This window comes from Notothenia rossii, assembly GCF_949606895.1.
Source record: "Notothenia rossii genome assembly, chromosome: 4".
In the NCBI taxonomy this organism is placed as follows: Eukaryota; Metazoa; Chordata; class Actinopteri; order Perciformes; family Nototheniidae; genus Notothenia; species Notothenia rossii.
In genome coordinates this window covers 28740137-28762997 of record NC_136902.1, presented here as the reverse complement: position 1 = coordinate 28762997, position 22861 = coordinate 28740137, and the positions used below count along the sequence as shown (strand labels likewise).

General features: G+C 40.4%; 1 protein-coding gene across 2 annotated transcripts in view; it reads left to right on the top strand.

The window, feature by feature from the left end:
* Positions 1–22861, top strand: part of ajap1 (adherens junctions associated protein 1) — a 104598-nt gene that overhangs the window by 54844 nt on the left and 26893 nt on the right. For both annotated transcript variants that reach the window (XM_079679528.1, XM_079679527.1), the window contains exon 2: positions 21301–22055. In XM_079679528.1, the coding sequence (XP_079535654.1) occupies positions 21301–22055 (755 nt within the window). The remainder of the gene's footprint in view (positions 1–21300; positions 22056–22861) is intronic.

Here is a 22861-nt window from a genome sequence, read left to right as displayed (position 1 = left end):
TTAAATAACTTCTAGACTAAGTTGCACTAGTCCGATTTGTGTAGCCTTTAAATGTTTTATGTCATCTGTAATGATTAACCCCTTACAAAAAAAAAACACAACGTTTATCATCGGCACTTAAACCACCAGAATCTGCCAGCCCTGTGATCTTCCCTCAGAAATAAAAAGGCTGTTGGAGCGTCATCCCCTGAAAAGTGCTCTGCATAATGAGAGAAGAGATGAGTGGAGAAAAGTGCCAAGCAAAGGAAATAATGAGCCGAAGTGGATTAGAAAAATAACAATAGAGCGTTTTTGCTAATGGTCCATTCTGACATTCTGCCACAATATGATACTGTCTGTGAACAGTGGATAAGCAAGGTGCTGATGTCCCTAGAGAATACCACATGCTTTGCATTTGTACAGTGTGAGGATGTTATTTAACTGTCACTCTTTCCTTATAACACATTACCCTCTTACACACATTAAGGCCTGCAGACAATCGTTATGAATTAGGCTTTGTGCTTTCCTTTTGTGAAGAATTTCCTTTCCATCGAGACAATATGTTAACCACTGCTTCAACAATGGTGCTAAAGTTTGCCTTCAGTGTCATAACACGTTATTTTGTCTCCAGGACTGTGGTCCAGGTGCCAGTTAAAATGAGCTTTAAATGGAATAACGGCAGAAGCCATGTAGGCTCATAATAACTCATAAATATCCAATATGCAGCCCCATTCATCATGCTGCAGAGAATTCCTTTCAGCATGTTGTATACCTTCTGACATTTTCAATTTGCTTCATCATTAACAGTTTATTGGAATGGAATGGCAGCCCTGCCATATTTTTTCATTTGAATAACACATTTCTCTGAGAGGTCCGGCCTTTATAATGGTTGTATATCTTCCTAAATGACAGTTGGGTGTTTCTCTTAAACTGCATGCATGATTACACTTTCTGTTGTGTGGATTTACTGTAGATTTCCTTGTGCAAGTCAAGAGGATTCCAGTCAGTTTAGGCTTTACCTCTCAAGAGACACTTAGATGACATTGTGCTGAGGCTCTGTTCTTCCTGTCAGGTCTAACTGATCAATGCATTACTGCAGTGACCACCAACTGGCGGCCCGCGGGCCACATCCGGCCCGCCAGACATTCTCATCCGGCCCGCACGGCGGGGGTGACTGTGGCGTTGGCGGAGTGGTTACTGCGTTCGCCCCCCACCCATTTTTTTTACAACGTCTCGTGAGTAAGGTGCAGTACCGGAGTCCAACAGAGAGGCAGCAGCTGCGGGTCAGTAGACTGCGTACTGCGAAACCTTCCCTGCCTTGAAGAAGAAGTGATCCTTCGTTGTGAAGAGTCTGGTTAATGCGCTCTGCACCACAGCAGCAGCCCCGCTGCGACAGAGTCCAACAGAGAGGCAGGAGCTGCGGGACAGTAGCCTAGAAGCAGGGTTGGGTTGTAACGGAATATATGTAACGGCGTTACGTAATCAGAATACAAAAATCAAGTAGGCTAACTATTCAGCTGGCGTTACATTTGAAAAACGAGTAATCTGATTACAGTTACTTTCGTAAACCTGAAGTGAATACATTTTGGAATACTTATTGGAATTATTGGAGGAAAAGTTTCCTCACAAAATGTAATATTCATTGCCGGCAGAACTGTGCACACTGCACAGCGCTGCAGCATGTCTGTGAGCGAGAGAGATGGTGTATGTGAGGCCCCGCCCCTGCACACAAATGAGAGAGAGATCTCTTTTAAAATATATTGAAAGTTAGAAACGGAGATGGTTAGATAAAATGTGCAAGATAACGTTTATGTAGCATTTATTTATTGTCGAAATTATGACATTTCATAACGGGATAAAATCAAAGTGAATGGCCTGCTGCTGCTGAATGCATGGGGCAAGTGACTAGAAACAGTTTTAAAAGTTATTACATCGTTTCAGATAATAAATAATGATAATTCATTCTATTTAGGGGCGCTTTTCAAAGCACCTAAGGACACGTTACAATTCATAACATATTCCAAGGAAAGGTTTTAAGACAGTACAAAGAATGCAGTCCAGGTGATGTTTTTTATGTGGGGTGCAGATGAGAGGGAGCTGTCCAGAATGACACCAAGAGGTTGTGTTTGAGTTCTTGATAAGCCATTAAAACAGTAAAATAAGTGTCTCCTATTCACCAAAACATACCCATCAGTTATGGAAAAAGAAAGTATTCCAAAAGTATTCTAATAGTAATCTGAATACGTTTTTAAGACACGTAACTGTAACTGTATTCTGATTACTTTCAAAAATTACTGGCCCGCGAAAGTGTCTATTGGATACATTTTGGCCCTTGGACAAATGTAGTTGGTGATCCCTGCATTACTGTGTGGCAGGGTAATAAAGCATCAGTAAATACCTTTGCCCACTATGAATAACAATGACTTGTTGAGTTGTAACATTTATTTGATCCATGCAATTTCTTTAACGTGGGACAATCATGAGCAGTGTCCTCATAATCCCAGATGTTATAATGACTGTATGAGAGCATTATCTCTTTTTATAATGATGTGAAAAGACAATCCCTGAAGTGCCGTTCAGTTTACTGCAGAAAAAACGCTTTTTTTTTTTAATGTAGTGTGTCCTTGTGAAAGGTCAAGTTTACAGGAAGCTTTAATGTTTGGATCAAATGTTGAGACAATCCACCCAATGGCTGCCCAGACACCTCAGTTCAGACCAAAGTCAGACTGATCCAACCAGCAAGTGGCAAATATTTTGGCCAATTACAATTATGGATTCTTTTTTATTCTGAACTTCCAATTCCTACTATTGCCGATTCTTCTGTTAAAATTAATATCTTATCATATGTCCTTAATAAATCATTGAGTATGAAATACTATAAATTTTCTCTAAAACTGGACCAAGTTAGCAGACTTTCTTTCACTCTCACTCAAACAAATCTCAAAATGAAAAGGTTTAGAGAAAAATAAAATACAACCGAAAAAGATTTGCAGTATATCCCACTTTAAACCTGATTAACTTTCCCAACATAAAACAGGGGAACATGTCTGATAACAACACATAATAAAACTCTTTCTTGGTATTGCCGGTGCCGCAAAGTCACACAAACCACCCTGTTAACAACAATGCTAACCCTTCGAAATATGACTGATCAGTGGACAACTGTCTTACAACGGTTTTGATAATCTATAGAATCAATCCAACAAACTGTTGTGTGGCCATAAAGCCTTTGTTTTTGAAATATCAGAGCCAAACATTCAGATGCATTAATCAGGCCTGTCACACACACTGTAGGTCAGGGCTATTCAACTACACATTCAATTGGGCCAGATTTTATAACTACAAAATTCAGCTGGGCCAAACATTCAGCGGCCTGTAAAAAGCGGGTAGTGACGCATTTTAAACAAACACATATTACTGCGATGAAAAACATGCAATTTTTATTCATTGTTCATCTAACAAAGGTACGTCAAAAAGTGCATAAAAACACAACAAATTGGCATTAATTTAACAGAATCTGAAAAAAAGTGCACAGTTGTAGCATTACATTTGTTTGCTTTAGAAGTCAAATATTCAGGTTATTTTTTTTTAACCAGGCACATCACAAAGTGCATTTACTGAATACAATAATAGCAGTCTTAATACATTTCCTGACATACAAAAAAAACAGCTAAAGAGCTCCAATGCAACACAAAGAGGTAGTACTGTAGCAATACTATTTTTTCACTTTTCAAGTAATAACAAAAAAATCATACGTTTTGGTCACATTTGACCCAGACACATTACAAAGTGCATTTAAATGACTACAGAAAGAACTGTCAAGTTACCCTTCAGTGCACAAACCCATAACAAGAGATATGGGTAACTATATGAATGAATACTACACTACACGTCTACTATAGTAAACTAGGTGCTTACTATCACCTCATTTGTGATTTGTCATCGCTGACTTTCTCAATGGGAGAAGGGACATTTTTTGTTTTGAACAAGAGCAGTGATTTTTGGCTCATAGGATGTCAATGCAATCCTAAGACATTGGTAAAGAGTGCTGTCAGTCAGGGAGCAGCGAGTGCTACTTTTCATTGAGTTCATGTGTGAAAAGCTTGATTCACATGTGTATGTTGATCCAAACATACTGAGCACACAGATCGCTACTTTCTGAACGTTAACTGCTGTTTTTTGACATCACTCCAAAACTTTGCTGGCCCGTTAGTGCGCTGCATGTCAATAAGTTCCAGTGTATATTTCCCCTTGTCGATGCAGGGGACCACTTCCTTTGCTCTGGTTGATACGTCCCCCTCTATTGCAACAGTGAAGGGGTCTCTGGCAAAGCCCATCACCTCTGTGGGCAGAGCAAGTCCATCCAATCGACCGACAAAGTTGTCTTTCAACCTTGCAATGAAATCTGTCATCACATCCGTGATTTGTGCCGGAGATGTAATGTGTTTGGGGAGCGTCGGAAAATGCAGCATCCGACCCATGCTCAAGTCGGTCGCGAAAAGGTCCAGCTTGACTTGGATCTGCGCCACAAGATCAATGACCGTTTTGTCTCTGTTTACGCTTCAGAGTTGAGAGAGACATGTTTTAGAGTTGCTATCATAGGACCACCGTTACTAGCACCACGAGATGCACTTTCAAAAAACGTGCTACGTTGTGGTTTGGTGGTTTCTATGCAACGCGGAGTGTTGCGTTCATGGTCTGTACTAGTGTAGGAATTTGGCTACGGGAGGCTGGGCCACTCGGGAGTTGGTTCTGGGCCACATCTGGCCCGCGGGCCACCAGTTGAATAGGCCTGCTGTAGGTCTTGGCAGTCCCTGGGTAAATAGATACAATGATGAAAGTTTATGAAATTTGCAAATAGCTTGTAAAAAACAAAACAACTTCAACACACATGTTGTTTATTGGCTATAAATAATCCATCAACCTTTTGAAGTTAGATTTTTTTTTAATAATGCAGGCAATGTTTTGTTTTTGCTCGTTGTCCCCAGTGAGTGTACACAACAATGTAACAGGAGAAGGAACACCTGAGAGGAAGGGCTATTAAGTGGAGCAGCATGGTCAGGGATTGTGTGTGTGTGTTTGTGTGTGTGTGTGTGTGTGTGTGTGTGTGTGTGTGTGTGTGTGTGTGTGTGTGTGTGTGTGTGTGTGTGTGCGTGTGCGTGTGTGCGTGTGTGCATGCGTGCATGCATGCATGCGTGCATGTGTGTGTGTGTCTGTGTAGCTTTTAGAAGTTGAAGCTCCCACATACTTGCCCCCCTTGAGAGTTTTGTTCTGTGTAAGCACTTCACAACATAACAGTCTCGCCTTTGCCGTAAAATCTCTGTGTCCCTTAAGTCTCCAGCCTCATTGTCTTCAACACCACACTTACAACAGATAAACCAATTTATTTATTAAAACTGGAATATATTATGAATACATTTATTCCCCCCTCTGATGCAGCAACAATAATTCTGTGCCAGTGAAGTGCGTTTATAGTTTGCATACTATTTATGAAAGATCATTTTAAAGTTGTGTTGCTGATGCCTGTTAAATTCCACAGATTTGTCTCACTCTTTTTAGGAAGTGCTAAAGTTTGTAACAGTGCTTGACATTAAGACTCATAACATTGGATATTATGATTCGTGTTAACCTTGTTTAACTGCAAAATGTTTACGTTGTAGTGTTTTGGCTTTGAAGGCTGCACTATCAGTACGATCTACAAGATAGCAAGTATCATAGTTGCATTTTAAACACACAGGTTACCCATGACATTCATACCGCACCCACCTCATGGATGGTATTTAAAGGTTGGGGTAACATTTGGGATAAGGCCTGCACACAAGTCCCGTGAACCAACTCGTGCTATAAGCTCAAGCTAAACAGACACTCGCCTTATAGTGGACTGTTTTTAACCTTGTTTTACTCCTGGTCGTTTACTTTTAAATTACACATCAGGCCAGGGAAATCTCTTATACTGGCTATGTTTAATGCTAGGATGATGATCTCATTCTGCGCAATCAGTGCCCGGCTATCAAAACAAGATTTGATTATGCTTGATTATTTCATCATTTTAATTTTAGATGTACCCAGAAAAAACAAACAACAATGACCTAAATGCTGGCTTTATTTTAACTGCTGCTAAAAGTTTGATATAAATGTATTTTCAACACGTTTAACTACTTTTTTTGCCGTGTTGACCAGGAAGAACCTGACCATGTGCTGGACTCTTGCCCTATGATTGTGTTAGGTTCAATCCGCACCCTCACATCCCCTACACACACAAGGATTCTTGCTCTCACACTTTGTATGAATGAGGTTGTCACTGTTCAGGTTCACAGCCATGACAGACACACTCACCGGCAGCAACATTGGTGTCCACCCAGCTGATCTGTTCCAACCAATGGGCTTTTAGGTCTTTGCTATGATAGTTAACGACTGACAGACATGGCCAAAAACAAGCATTTCATCACAGTTTCTGTAGGCGGCCCCCTCCGACGGCATGCACTCTGTTATCATTGGAATTAATTGTAAACGTCACTGGTTTAGAAAAAGGGCTCTATGAGGACACGGCCCTAACATGGCACCATTTGTGATCCTGGGTACAACTCAGTACTTGTGATTCCTGCTCAGAATCTGTCTGTTACTCCTTTAGAACTCTAAATAAGCAAACTGTCTCGGACAGCAGCAACCTTTTTCGTCTGCAGCAAGTAACTACAAACCTTTGTACCTCTTTTTTTAACATATGTAAAACATCAGCAATAACCTTAGTGTGGTGATAGTGTGCAGCCTCTCCACTTGTACTGCTTCTCTTTTACAAAGAGAGCAGGAATAAGTTCAGTTGTGTAGAGCTTCCATACTTGAGGCTGTCTCAGCTTTACAGTACATCTCTGATGACCTCCTCTTGAAAACACAGATTATTCTGGGTCAGCCTCTCTTAAAGCTACATGCTGGAATTAATGGAATAGGGAAGGGCAGAGAAGGACTGTTATTGTGCCCTCTTTTCTCAATATGCTGCAGAGAAAAAAAACTTGCTAATCCCAGAGGGGTCGGAGTAATTTGTGAATGTGAATTAATGTTTGCTATACGACAGCAGGGCAATTAGCAGTATATAAGTGTTTCTAATAAGTGAGTGATGCAATTATTTACAGTGAGTCAGCGTTGTTGTTTTTTAGAGGTCAGTGTATTCTTTAGGGAGATTAAGGGGCATTTTAAGCTCTCTAAGGCTTCATGCACTTGTGATTTTATAGTGATGGTAATATGGCAAGAACCCTCCTCTATTGTTGAAAGCTCAGATCTGTTATCATACTGTGACAGTGCATGATGTTACTTATGTACATTCATCAGTCTTAGCTGACCAATCAGTGATCTGTGGAGCAGAAGATGGATGTGTTCCCTGGACAGCGACAAGGAGCACATACCGTACACATGGAGAGTTTTGTCAGGTACTATTTTCTGGGCCTGACAATAATGTCATGTTTGGTTATTTAAGCTAGAATACAATGTTGTCGTGACTCGTGACATGCGTAACTAAAATCTTAAATTGATTTTAAAATGTTGGTGGAATAACACTTTGATGATAGAATCTTAATGTAATTTATTTTTTCACTCGACTTTAACTTTCACTTTGGATGTTTGTCGGTTTGCCTGTCAAAAGAATTACAAAAAAATAATTGCCGATTTTCATGTGCCAAAAATTACTTATTTGTATCATTCAAATGTCACTGTCAACATGGCAGGATACGGTATTCGGCCTTGGCGGAGTTCTTCCGACTAAATAAATTGTAATGGTTTTGGTTAAATATGTTTAAAAAATGTCATTAAGTATCCAAATGATTACTGTATAGAAAGTTGGGGTAAAATCAGAACTTACAAAAGTAACGCGACCTAACTCAAAATCCCGTTGTCTTCCCCACATGTCTAATACTTCAGATAACTAAATGTGCTTGAACAACACAGTATGTTATTCGATTTGTTGAATAAGTCGAGAAAGAAATGGTATAGTTTGACAAGAAGAATTATGTTTTTGGGTTGTATGCCCATATTTCCGTCTCGTTATCGTGTTTTTTCACAAATATTACTCTTAAAGAAAGTCTGATAAAATACATGGGATAAATGTTGCTATATACCATTTATAAGCTGTTAAAAATACATTTCATACATTCTTTATAAATCATTAAAAGATTAAGAGATGGCCTTGAGTCAATGAAGCTAGCAGAACTGCAGCTAGCCAAATGCTGAGCTTCCAACTACAGAACCCCAGCCTTCTATTATAAGCGATTTTGAAAACATTTGACATAAAAAAAAGTATTCTTATATTGTTTTTAGTAATATTGTTATGGTTTCTGCTCTTACTCCCACACTCTGGAGGAGCCTTTGTTGTAATTTGATGAAGCAGTCAAATGCAGCTTGTTTAGCCAGTGGGGTCCAACCTGCCATTCTGTGAGTCAACTGAAAGGAGAAGTGTCCTTGTTCCATGGCCTGGATGTTATCAGAGATTTTTTACCCCCCAAAGGGGCAAGACTGCCTTCCCTTTCCTTTATTATCTTTTCTCCATCTCTGTCGCTCTCTTAAGATAATGCAAATGCTACACCAAACCCCCCCCCCACCATCTATTTTAAGAGTGTTCTTCTCCCCAGTGTGAGCAGGCTGCCCTGGAGGCTGGCAGAATCAGGGAAGGTGGAATGAAAAGAAACACATTGTATGAGCTCTCAACCAGCAGCATCCCACTGTCTTCACTGTTCTTAATCCATAATCCTTTAACATTGTTCAATGTAGCAACACAGCTACTGGAGATACTAAGTTGAATGATTCAAAGTGGATGAATTTAAAAGAAGACATCACCAACCCACGCATCCCCCGGGAGGGTTTTAAGGAAAGCCATGACAGTGTCATGTTTTTCAGACAACTTGTCTATAAATAACGTCTAATGCAATGATCCACAGGGGCATTGAATGCCACAATGAATGTTTCCAACTAAAACATATCTGATTGTTTAAAGATAGAACATATCCTTCCAGATTTCCCCCTGAATACACTTTATGGTGTTACTGGTAAAAGCTTGTTACATACAACATGTTATTTCGCTGACTGACACTTACTAAATGTTGATTTCTGACATCTAGTCAATCATCAGGGTTAGGTTAATCAAGCTATTGCTTTTATAAAACGGTTACCAAGTGTGGCAATATGAAAGAAAAATACACACTCTAATTTAAATAGTTTTTATTAGTAAATAATGATGTTCAAAATAAAATAGTCCCTCCGTTGCCTTCTGCACAAAACATAGTGCAAGGTGGTTGCTATGCAACAACACTAACAGCAAGCGAACATATTAGACAGAGAGCGTTGATCCATTATTTGGCTGTTTATTTACATTTATGTGTATGTTGCTGTTTATTGTGCATCCACTGAAAAACTGTCCAGCATCAGTAGCATGGCTTACGTGGTCACGTGTATAGGTTGAGGTTGTTCGAGGCTGTTGCTTGGCGTGGCGAGAATATTGCTCCACTTTCTCCGGTCCCCGAGATTGGGCTTCCAGTAGCTCTGGAGAGAGCTTTCGCACCTGTGGCCACTAACGGTCATAATTTCTCTGCTTTGTTTCAAGACCCGCATCAGAAAGCTTTTGAATGGTGGTACTTTTCCGGTTGGTCTACCTGCTCTTCACGTAGCTCTGCATGTCATAGGTGCTTTTTTTTCTGGAGATAGGCACTGCTCAATCCACTCCTCCATACTATAGTAAGACCCCCCCGGGGGTCGAAGTTAATCTTAAATGTTTCCATTTTTTGCTTTGTAAGTTTGTTTCGTAACGGGAGAAATTTAAATATATTTATAAAAATGACAAGTCAAATCAAGCAATGAATCTGATTGGTAGATAGCGTTTTTGCGGACCTCTTTGATTACAGATTTGAAAACATCGTTGCTTGCTTTAAAAGTAGCACAATTCATTATGTTAAACCTTCAAAAGTATCTAGATATCCCTGCCCTAATGCCAAAGGAACTGCACACTGAATATGTTTTGGCGTTTGATGTCTTTGTCTGGACCGCTGCGTCCAAAAGGAGGGCTTCTGCCCCGTTACTTCTCCGCTGCTTTCTTGTTCCAGTATGAGAAAAACAGTATACCGTTGGGCTGAAAAGAAGCCCAACGGTATACTGTTTTTCTCAGACGCGGAGGGATACTGACTTGTTGTGAAAAGTAATTTACAATTCTACCCGTGGTATACGCTCAGTATATCACGGCTAAGAACCAATCATATTGCTTGATTTGACTTGTCCGTTTTATAACATGTGTTATATCATAACAAAAACCGTGTATATCCCCCAAAAAATGTTTGAGGACATATGCAAAAGAATTGTGAATGAATGCTTGTTTCTATAGTCTATCACTGCGAATAAATTAGGAGTTTGTTTTTCGAGGAAAATCTGCATGTGGGGCCAATCTCCAGGCAAAAGACGTTATACCATTGCAGAAAAGACAAATTACAAAGATGACAATTATAAAAGCAAATTGCTTCAATACATAATGTTAGTTTAGAAATGTGTGGCACGATGAGGAAATGGTTTGAAGCGGCTGCCATCGCCTCTTCAGCAGAGCCGGATGCTTAGTGCATGCCTCATGTAAACCATCCTTTATTGCTGAATCTGTTTCCATTAGCTAATAGTAATACACCAAGCTTTTCACCTCAGCCATGAATACAAAATTTTTGCCTTAAAGGTAGGGTATGTAAGTTTGAGAAACCGGCTCGAGATCGCTATAATTTGAAAATACACGACCGGAGAAAATCTTCCACTTACTTACAGAGCCCCTCCTCCAACACACACGAACGCGCACATGACCAATGAGGGCACGAGATAAGTTTGTGCACAGACGGAAGGCTGACAGGCAGGTAGGCCATCCAGTTATTTTAGCCGGGCTGGCTCAGATGATTGGTGGTGCTTTTTACAGTACTACGGCTTCCAAAGATGACATTTTTTTATGGATTTTTTGTCAAAACACTTAAGATATTCATTGCTATCGGGATGTTAAGAGCATTCCATGGAATATAACAAAAAGTGTATCTCGAGCCGGTTTCTCAAACTTACCTACCCCACCTTCAAGGATTACCTTAAAATCTATCTTGGAAACATGTTACTCTATTTGGATTTAAATTGGTATATTTAATTCAAAAAGCAAAACTCATGGTTACCAACATCTAAACCTGTCTATAAGCAATATATAGTAGCCGCTGTCTACACGCTGGAGATTCTGAATAGGTCAATTGTACTGAAACCAACTGTAGAATGCTTTGTATATAATGAAAGAGTTTGGTTTAGCCCTTCAGTTTAGGCTTTAGCCTCTGAAAGAAGTGATGATTCAAAGCACAAAAGCATGAATTTACGAAAATATTCAACATGACCAGGGCAACTGAAGCAGTGAATACATTTTAAAAGTTGTAGGCTCATTACTGTATTGAGAGATAATGATGGTATAAGCAATCATTTACTTTTACTTCACTTTTGAGGCCTCAGTAAAGAGATTGTGAGGACTGGCATTATTGTTCGTGTTCTCTTCTATTGCATCTGTAACAAGACGGAGAGTGTAGACCCTAGCTAAGGCCTTATTTCATCTCCCCTAATGTTTCAGAACTGCTCTATGATGGGTTCTTTCTTGGGCCATTGTACTACCTACCACCATGTTTCATGAAAATCAGGCGAGTAGGTAATCGGTTATCCTCACAGAGAAACAATCTGTACCAAAAAGCTTCATCGGCAAAGGAGAGGAATATTTTTCTGCTTTGGATACATTTTCCCATAAAGCAAAGCACGACATCACAACATGCTGACAATTAATTTATTTCCTGATAAGTATTACTTGACTTACAAACATAAATGATAAAAGATTGTATTCATATGGACATGTAAGCTGTCTAATAGATTATCTCTTTTAATTTTAAATAATTTATGACAAGAATCCAAAAAGAGGATACATCAACAAGGCCGTGCCACCCTGGAGTACACTGAACACCAAACAAATAAAAAAGAAAAGTCAAGCCAGTGAAAACAGGTGTGTTGTTGAGAGGCAGTCCTCCTGTACACTACGGGCTCACAAGGTCCCGTTTTGACCTCTCTGTGTCGGATTGGACCCATCAGAGAAAAGCACCCACTTGAGCTGGAAACTTGGTGAACCATTTCTCTTGTGGATTTTCTGTTTCTTACTAAGTGTTGTTTTTAGAAGAGTGTTGGATACACATAGACACCAGAGTTCAACGAAATTGCTAGTGCTACCCTGAATAAGAAAACTGGTTATTTTTTGGAAATCGTTGACACAAGGCTGTATTGTCCCTGGGGCAGGAAAAAACCCCACTGAGAGGTTAAAAAAAGAAGAAGCAGACCAACTGATCCAGTCTAAATCCTGCCTGCAAGATAGTCTGGCATCACACGCAGCTTTTCATCAGAGGTGGAGTCACCTTCAACGAGAAGCCTTTCAATGGCTGTGTTGGCTGGGAAAGGATGTGTGCTCAGTGGCAGTGCTGTCGAGTCCATACAATTCCTATTGATGGCAGCCTGGGGACACAGGGCGAAGGGATTGAAGAAGGCATGCCTTTTTCACCTCCCTCAGGTGGGAAGCCCATCTGCTGAGGCCTCACTTCTTGTGAAAAGTTCTAATTAAGACCTAGTTTGCACAAGTGATCACAGTGTGATGATGACACAAGAAGTGGGCCAGAGATACAGTGCCGAACACAATAATTAGGTGCAATATCCGATTAGCTGCAGAGATAATAGTTTTGTTTTACTGGGTCTAACATGACGCAAAGGATGAGTTCAAAGAGTCAGATAATCCTTCATTAGCCCCTTGTACTCTCATGACAATCATTTATATACACCATAAGGAAGGAGTTTGGCTCTAGTGCTACTCTAATGTACCGTTGTACCACTTTTTGTTAAGCTTTAATTCTTGTGAGTACTAGAACATCGAAGCATTTTTTTTAAGCCTTCAGAGGAGCTGAAAAGTCGGCCTTGTTCGAAGAGACGATATACTGCCCTTTGTTTCTTTGCTAAACCATGCCCCACTAGCACATGGTTTGCAGAATTGCTGAGCTTAACAGCCCTGCACAGCACTCTACTACTTTGATCTTTTCTGGGTTGGTGGAGGCAGAGTGATCAAGCACTATGCACTGCTCGCCTTTAAAAGACGCTTGACATGTTGCATGCATTAAGTATGTAATGAGCTTGCTCTTCTTGGAGATAAGAAGGCTTTCTGGATAAAATGTGTCACGTAATGACTAGTAAGATGTAACATTCCATTTTCATAGTGCTGCTGATTTGTATTTATTCCTATATTATATATTGTATTCAGGTTCCTCTATTCACTAACATTGTTTTAATCAAAAATAAAAAATTTTACCACTTTCTTGATCGGGCAATTGAGTTGATAGATTTACTCATCTAATGTGGCACTTACTTGCCACCTTTGAGCAGTCAACCCTCATTGTTGAGCAGGGTTTGTAATCCAAACCTTTCCATTGGCTGCCAATTCACTCTCAAATCAAGCCATGACAAAGTGTTAGAGCTCTACTGTTTGTATACCAACAGTAGCTACAGTATATTTGTGTTTATAATTTATTTTCAGTGCATGCATTGCATCGTCAACTTTCCTGGATATGAGTCCATACAGTTAATGCCATGTATGACTTTGCTTACTTTAGCATACAAACTGTAAAGGTTAGCCAACTGTTCATTAACTCACTGCTGACTTCATAAATACACATGATGTGAGTCATGCAGCAGAGTTAAAGATACAGTTGTGATGAAACTGAACCACGAGTGAACTGTGAGTAAGATGCTGTATAAGGCTCGGGTCATCATGGGATTTTCATAGCTGCTTGACAGCCTGTTGCTGCCACAGAGGTATATTTAATATGTCTTTAACATCTCTATTTGAGACCCTCAAGCTTATGCTAAACATGAAGCAAAGGGAAGGAAATGTAATTACTTCCTCCTGAGTGTCTTAGTCATTGTGCTGCTGAGAACCCTTGAACGTGCTATGGCTGACTCTGAAAGAGTACAAAAACAATCGCAAAACATCCACAGTTGAGCACTTCACATGTCAGCAACATGACATGTGGGCCAGCATCCTCTTATGCGAAGCAACCTGGAGCTTCAAGGCGTGGCAATCTGTGTGTGAAAGGCCTTTTTATTAACCGCTCCCACCCTTTGCTCAAGCATTTGATTCAGGATTAGGCTGTGAATCTTTTGACACAGACTTCAAAGGCGGCTCTTCATTCATTTTGGTCTTTTGATGGCATTGTGTTGGCTATACAAGGTTTTCCAGTTTCAATGGCAGGTAAATTGTATTAAGAACCGTGAGCAATGGATTACACTAATGTTTTCCCTGTTTTCACAGCAGTGTAGCATGGGTTTTAAAGAGACAGGAGTGACAGGAGATCCTAGTGCCCTAGCCACACGGCAACGAAACAGGTCGTATCTGCTACAGTTCTCCCCAGGGGTTTTCAAAGTGTGGGAAGATGAGCCTTCCCTCAGAGAACATAAGAACAGCCGCGCCCCCCCTCCCAATTACTATTATTATTATTATTATTATTGTTGTTTTTGCTATAATGCAGGGGTATTGTTATCCAGTGAAATGCCCTTACCTACTGGCCTAGTTATATCAAAGTGCTTACTTTTCTTTGGCTGGGCAGTGCAGTTTTACACAACGTCTTATTTGACTTTGTTGGCATGCCTATAACAGCTGAATGCGGCGATTAACATCTTGTTCAGCAAAACGCCTCACAAACTTATTCAAATCTAAAGCTTTAGTGCGTTTTGATTCAATGCTGAGTACAGCCAAGCTTGACAGTCTCTTCTCTGTCACTGTAGACCGCAAATACCTCATTCCTTCCGTCTACTTGGGTCCGAATCATAGACTGTATATATAAAGTAGGGCTGCACGATTTTCGGTGAAAAAAAAATCGAATTGCGATTTTTCTGACAAATATTGCGATTGCGATTCGATTTGCTATATTTGTTTTTAAGCGACCCAATGGAAGTTTATTGTAAAATGCGGCCATATCTCCGGCTAGGAAGTTCGCATCAACATGCTCCCGTCTCTAGCACCCCTGCAGCCCGAGCTACGAGTGACAGAACTAAACTTAAATGAAATTTCCGTTGGGTTGCTTTAAAATCAAGCTTCAGTTTAAGATTCACCCTGTAATAGATGTAAAACATGTGATGGAGCATTACTAACCTGACTCAGATGGTTTGTTTCACCAAACCATCTAGGAAAGCTCCATTTGAAGCCATTTGGAAAAGTATTTCAAAAATACTTGGCAGGTGATTGGATCAATCTGTCGGATCTGGAGTTTCTGCAACTCTGCTCACGGCGAGGCTGAAAAAAGCCCCTCAACGGTGGCGTTGTAGAATTGTGAATGATTCTGAATACCAATCGAACTCGGGAAAGTAGAACAAGACTATCAAAACTGAAAAGTTTGTATTTGGACAGTATATTGCAATGATGGTGTTTTAATGACTTTCTATCCATAACTTTTTTAGGCTTGTTTATAAAGAACCTCAAGTGGTCTCATAGCAGTCTTAGTTGCTTGGGACCAGCAGGTTATACAGTAGTGAAAATGTGATAGTATCATGGCATGAAAAAAGGTTTTCGCTGCTTCTATGGTTAATGAGTTCCTAATATGTTTACATTTGAAAATGTTATATTTCAACTTTCTTGTCATGCTTCTAATATTAGAAGCATATGGCTTTCAAATGTTAAATTGGCATCCAAGATAATTCCCAATCTGTCTATCACCTTCTATCATGGGCCACTTCTGGTTGGTTAACAATGGCTGGTACATGTGGAGCACAGCACTTCTGATTGGTGTGGATGACTGACACACAAGAAGGGAAAAACATTTTCTGCCAGACGCTGTCTCCTCTATCACTTTAGGTAACTTCACAAAAAATCGATCCATGTCGCCACTCGCATAAAGTTAGTTGAAGTTAACTAGCTAGATTTCACTGTTTCTCGTAATTTCTTTCTCACGCTGCGCCTCCCAAACCGCTGATATAGACGGTTTGGCCACACGAGGCCGACAGGGAAACGTAGATAACGATAACGATAACGGGTCCCAAGGTGGGTAGATCTGCGGACGCAACGCTCTGGGGGGCCAAATAACAAAGAACACCTTTGACCGGCACTTTTATATTTTTGTCCGGAAGATTTCAACTTCAACAGACATGTTGACCGGCGGAAAAAAATTCTAACTGAAACTCTGCCGCACGGTCACCTCGTCCCTTGGAAGAGGCGGAGAGGTGGGTGTTTTTCATCTGCTGGTGGACTACCGAGGAGATTTACAGCAGGAGCACACGCTTGCCTCGGGGAGGGAGAAAAAGAGTCAGAGCCCTGCTTCTCCCCACCTCTGCTGCTAAATCCACCGCGGAGAATAAACAGAAGAGCAACCATGGCAATCATGCTCGTGAAGTCTTCTTCGCTGCTTTTGGTGTATTTTGTGGCGGAAGTATAGCGCCACTTACAAGCCCGGCATATGTACTACAGCGTCTCCAGCGGGTCGAGCGGTCTTGTGTGGACGGACAAGTTTCTGGTGCCAATTGCGTGTGGACGGAAGACTTTTTTGATATCGAATTTGGTTCGTTTTCACTACTGTCTCCGTGTGGCTACGGTCTAAATAAGTACACTTTTGGTTCCTCAATTAGTGAGACAGACGCTGTGTGCTTTAACTCTGCTTGCGAAAACGTTCTAAATCCTGATTAAATGTTGTACATGTGCACTTTTTGACCCTAGACATGCTTTAAACATAGTTGCAGAATGTTATTCATTTGTGACTAAGTCTAAAATGCAATTTAGCTGTATAAATCAGTGCTCGAATCATGCCAATGATATTTAATAAAATTCATAACCCTAATTAGGTGCTACGGACTGCGGCTCTGAAGCTGGAAGATCATGTGTTTGATTTGAAGTGCCTGTCATGGCCTAATCCTAACCCCCCCATGATAGGGGCATTTGTAGGAATCTGCAGAATAAGTTGGAAGTAGATTTACTGAATATACGGCTTAAACTGGCACAGCAGAGAGAGTGAAGTGAACCCTGCTCCAGCGATTTTTGTACTTTTTTGGTCTAAGAAGCATAATCCAAATACTTGTATATTGCACCGAAATATCACATCTCGCACATACTGTTACATCACTTGCTTGCTGTTGAAATTCCACATTACTTGAGGTTCATGAAGGACAGACGAGGACGGTATCAAACACACACACACACACACAAGTTTTCCTCTGAGCTCTGGCTATAGTTGAGCATCATGTACATCATTGATAGGTACAATAAAGAGCTGCACGATTATTCAAAATGTGATCAAATCGCAATATGGACTAGTGCAATATTCCATTTGCAGAAGTACATTAATTGTATTTCTTAATAAACAAGTGTTCAGGTGCTGTTAGATACCCCGGGGTTCGAATTGTATTCTACAAACGTAACCACAAATATTTGATATATATAGTATCTTAAAATAATCACACCATGAATAATTGTAATTTATTTTTCACTGACGTTAAGAATAATGATGCAACGTTATTAATCCCTCCTATATCACAATATCCTCCAAAATTATTGAGATTTGTCATTTATTCTACAAGGTATGCAGACCTACAAGAAACAATAAGAGATATCAAACATGGCATATACAAAGACCGATAATGTGTTTCAGGTCCTGGTTCAAATCATCTTTCCAGCGAGTCTTTCTGCTGACCTTCAAACCAGAGCCCTCCAGGCCAATGAACACGCTAATTAACGGTTTTCTCGGTTACTTCACAAAGTCATTTCATTCCCTGTATGTCCACCTCTAGAATGGACAGGCATACTGAGAACCAGGACTTGAATGTTTCATGTTTGGTCAATACATTCTGCCCAGATGATGCATATTTACTTTCCCTAGTCTTCAAATAAACATGAGCATAGGACGGCAATCTCCTCCACCACAGTACAAGTTTTTCAATTTATCAACTGAATGTGATTCTGCGATGAAAATCCATCTGCCAGTGTGCCCCGTGGCGACTCAAAGTACAATCCCAATGCTTTGTGATAATAGAAATGTTAGGCGGGGACCGTGCAGGCTCAGAATCGGGGGATGTCACAATCTTCACTAAAGGGATTTCCTACCATATTGTTGAGGCTTAACTATATTCTGAAGTTAGTAATGACGGCATGATGGAGCATGTGCTTATAAAATAGGACACCAGACACACATTCCCACCAGAAAGCAATCTGGTATGCTCACGCTGTGAATACTGTACTTTATCTTCCATCTGTGCAGTGTACTTCCAAATGATATGTTTCATTGTGTGGGATGTCAAAGAATATTAAAGTGTTGCTCATAAGTTATGAAACTTCAGGTCTTGGAAAATATTATTTTTAGTTCATTTTATTTGTAGCATGTGTTGGAAGTAAATTAATTAAGTCATGATGACTTTCATCTATATATAAAAATACTAATACAAAATCAAAAACGTTGCAGATAATGATACAAATTTTGGGCATTCATTTTGAATTCATGATGTGCCAGAATAATCTCAGCAAAACTGTTCTTGACGATAAATTGCATAACACTTTAATAACACAGTCATCACATAATATAGTGATTTTTTTTACATTGATCATTTAGTTCCACAACAAGCAGGCTGAGCCGTGTTTATTGAACAGAATCCCTAAAGACAATATGGTGAAGTGCAGTAATTACTGATTCCATTTGAATTGTTGTCTTTACCTAGGTAATATAAGTAATAGCTGATGAAAACCTGAAAACATTTAAAGGACAAATACACATTCTGGTTTATTGAGAATAATTGTTTAATCAAACTATGCTGATTAATTAACACATAATTAAACACAAAGCAAGTGTTTGACAATTAATATGGGCACTAGTAGAAAACGTTTTTATGTTGTTTTTTACACCAGCTAGAAAGCAGATTTAGTAGCATTATCGTGCTCTGTGCTGGCCTGGAGTTTAAACTTTTTTCACACATTATATTCATTTAGTGGTAGGTATTTAAAAGAGAAAAATTGATTAAGATACAAAATAAAACTTTGGTGTAGGTTTAAAAATCTTCAAAACTGTACATGTTGTATCAGTGCTTAATGGATAACATGAATATTTACCTCTTTGTAATGATTTTTAGTATCAAAACTCTTCTCTGACGCGTTCAAGCAAGACTGTTTTCAAATGTTCTGACAGGTTTGAATCATTTTGGTTGTTATGTAAAATACTTGCCCACAAAACCCGTACACAGCCTGCTGCCATTGTCAGTAATCTGTTGTCTTCATTCAGAACGTTTGGTACTTGGCGCTTAACAAACCTGGCTATTAAAGTGATACATCTCTTCCTTTCATTTAGCTCCAGATCATATTATTTATGACAAGTCACAACGCTTTCCCTATCAGATATGGCATTAATGTGCCCTCGAGAGTTAAACTGAAGTCACCCTGAGTGTGTTGATTGGGGAAGTGCCAGGATCCCTGTCGGAGGTCATAGCCAAAACACTCACACCACAAGTTATTACCCATATTTGTACCTGTCAATAATACACTGACCTTGTCACTGCTCTTTAACGGCCACATCATTCACCGTTTATGGCTCAATTCAAATGCCAATCAAAGTTATTTATCAGTTAGTGCTTTGCTGGTCCCTCAGAAGTCAATGAGAGGTGAAATGAATAATCAAAACATAGTTCAGAATCTCCTCCTAAACTCCTTATACTAAGTGCAAGTTTCTCCACAAATGTTGAACATTACTTGAAAGGTCCTATTGTTCTATTACAAGTATGCTGATTTAGGACCAAATGTATGTCAATGAAGGGTGAGAGCACATTTCAACATGTGACCCCTCGTCATTAATGTCCCGCGTTTTGAAACCGCTAACTACAACATCTCGATTATAAAAGCACAAATACTTTGTTCGGATAAAAAGTCAGTAGTAGGGCTGAACATTCAATTTGTTTGAAAGTAATTCAGATACATCCCATAAATCCTAATCCTAAAGTAATTTGAATCTGCCATATACATTTAGTGTTAAACGTAACTGTCAGATGCTTGTATTTTGCAAGGAAAAGAAAACAACCAAGCCCAGTTTACTGACAAGACAACAGGGCATACAATGTGTTGGAATTTCTGAATAATATTGAGATCCTACAGCATTTTAAATCCATTGTTGAGCAGTTATAATCCATCAAATCACTTGGAAACGTGTAAATATCTACTATATTTTTTCCATTTGCTGAACTATTTTGATTTCAAAATGTCTTGTAGATTGGCATGTGAGAAGAACCACTTATGATGAATACATTGAAACCTTTCCCAAGGGAAGTCTAGTTCACTAAAGTATAATTGGACAAAAGTGAGAGAAAAAATAAAAGCTCTGTAGAAAAGAAAACTTTATGAGATGCCAACGACAACATCTCCCCGTCGCCTCTGACCATCGATGAACCCATTCACACTTTTCCATCTATCATCACCTCGGTGTTGCTTCCAAAATGAGTCATCCGTGTGGGCTTAAATTGGCCAAGGACAGCCGAGATGAAAGATATCCCATAATGAGGTTTCTCCCTTAGGAATCAATGTGTAGCTTTGTCCTGGGGGGCACTGAAGGTTGTCTGTAAAAATCAGTCTACTGCAGGGTCCTGGCCTGGAAAGCCGGCCTATCTATCACCTTGCCATCTTGTTGATGGGCGAAAGGGAGGTTTATACAGTCACAAAGGACATTGTTGTTCATACTTTTGAATACATTAAAGCGGTACCCGTATACTGTAGGTGCCGCTTTGTGCGACAGACTTGTCACGCTGTGTCTTCTACGGGCATTGCGTGTTACCTCCCCGATCATTGCACTGCATAATCAAATTGCCCTTTGGGAATCAGATGACTTTGTGTCTGAGGGAGATAATGCAGAATATGATGATGAGCTAAACCAGGCTTGACCTTGTGTGTCGGTGTAATCATCCCTGGATTGATATGAATCTGCAACATCAAGGATAAGTCCTCACTGCGTTTGACAGCTGAGAGCAAAGAGTGCAAATCTATAATCTTTCACATGTTTTACAACATTTCCTTTCTGCCTGACCTTTAAACTGTAATTCAAGAGGCGAGCAGTGAAGCTAATTATTATCGAAGCTTTAATTGAGTTGTTGAAGAAGTTGTGGAGTAGAACTTGGCCGTGAGAGCAAATGGAGGGTGAATCGAATGTGAATCTCTAATACAGACCATTGACTTGATGGTGGGAGACGAAGGAAACTTGGATTGTGTAGATGCTTTGAATCTAAAACTTTTTTCTTTCTTCCACTTTCTCCCCTTCTCTGCAGTCCGTCTGCTTTGAGGCCAGGCAGCTGTGTTGGGCACCGGGTGTGGATCCTGCTGGCCATGACCCACCTCACACTGGACTTCTCTGTGTGCAGCCCCCTCAATCAGGGTACGGGGGTCAAACTCACGCCTAAATCGGTGCCTCGCTCTCGACCTCGCTGGCAGCCGCTCTGGGACACGCCCAACAAGCTCCACTGGAGAACAGTGAGCCCGTTGGCCCGCCGCCTCCTCAACCCTATCCCTCCTCCTCAAGACAACAGGGCAGGGATATGGCCAAAAGTCAAGAGTCAAAAACATAGGAAGCCAGCACATAAAGGACAAGCCGGATGTAAGGAGTGCCGGTTGAGAAACTCTCAAATGGAGAGTGGTGATCCTTTTGCTGTAATAGCGGAAGCTCCAGCAGCTTTATCCATCGGCAGTAGAGGAGACGCAGTGAGGTGGTTACTTCGAGTCCGGAGGCAGCTCAAATGGGACAATGATAAGTCTCAGGAGGGCCGGACTACCACAGTGGCCGGATTTATCGACTGGGGACCCACGGGGACAGATAGCATAGATGACGTCGGTAAACCCAACGTAACGCTGTCCACCAAGGTCTCAACCCCCACAGTGGCCACGACCACTAGCAGTACAACCAGTCTCACTCAAAGGACGTTCACTGTGGTGACCACACCAGAGGCCAACAGGATAAGCACCACCAAGGCCACAGGCAGCTTCGTGGAGACAGTCAAACCTTCAAAGCCAAATGGGGACACATCAGGTAAGACACGCAAAGCAGCTCAGAAGCTAAAAAGCTAATGCTAATCTACCATTAAAATCTCCAACAGAAATAGAATCGGAAACGTTCAGAGCAGCAACTGAATTTGTGCTATAGTGTATATTGAACAGACAAATAAAGTAGTCCTAACGCTGTGAAAAGTCAATACTTGAGAGAAAAGTTGATCAAACTTAGATTAGGCAAAAGGGCACACTGGTCATAGGAGCAGTATATTCATCCCCACAGGGACCCGGGTTTCAATTTGACTTCAATCCTTGTGTTTGGTGTTTAGTCAAACTTTTTTAATACGGTTAAAACTGTTTGCTCTCCAGCTTGCTCCTCACAAAACAGCACAAAGTCATTTCAGGCTTAATTGTAACCCAATAGAAGCTTTCAATGTTAAAACTATGTGATTTAGTACTGCACAGACAAAATCTTTGTGGATCCCTGCCCATTTGTTTGGGAACCCAATCAAGCCATAGTTTGATTTCCTGTATTGGTACCTCCAGCTTGGTTGTGTGTTCCAACAAACACAGTTGGCACATGGTGACATGTGGGAAGCTGGTGTGGAATCACATTTCTATGGCTGCCCTACAGACTCGATGGTGGCCTCCATGTGGCGGGATGGTGTGAAAAACCTCTTGCTGGCAAGGGAGAAGAAGATTCTGGCAACATTATGTGTTATGTAGGTAGCACTTGGCTGTTAACTCCCTCGATAGGGAAGGGACAAATAGATCGTTGTGCTTCCCCATTTAGCAAAATAATTGGGGTATATTGCAAAAAAATATAAAACACCGTTTAAAGTGAGG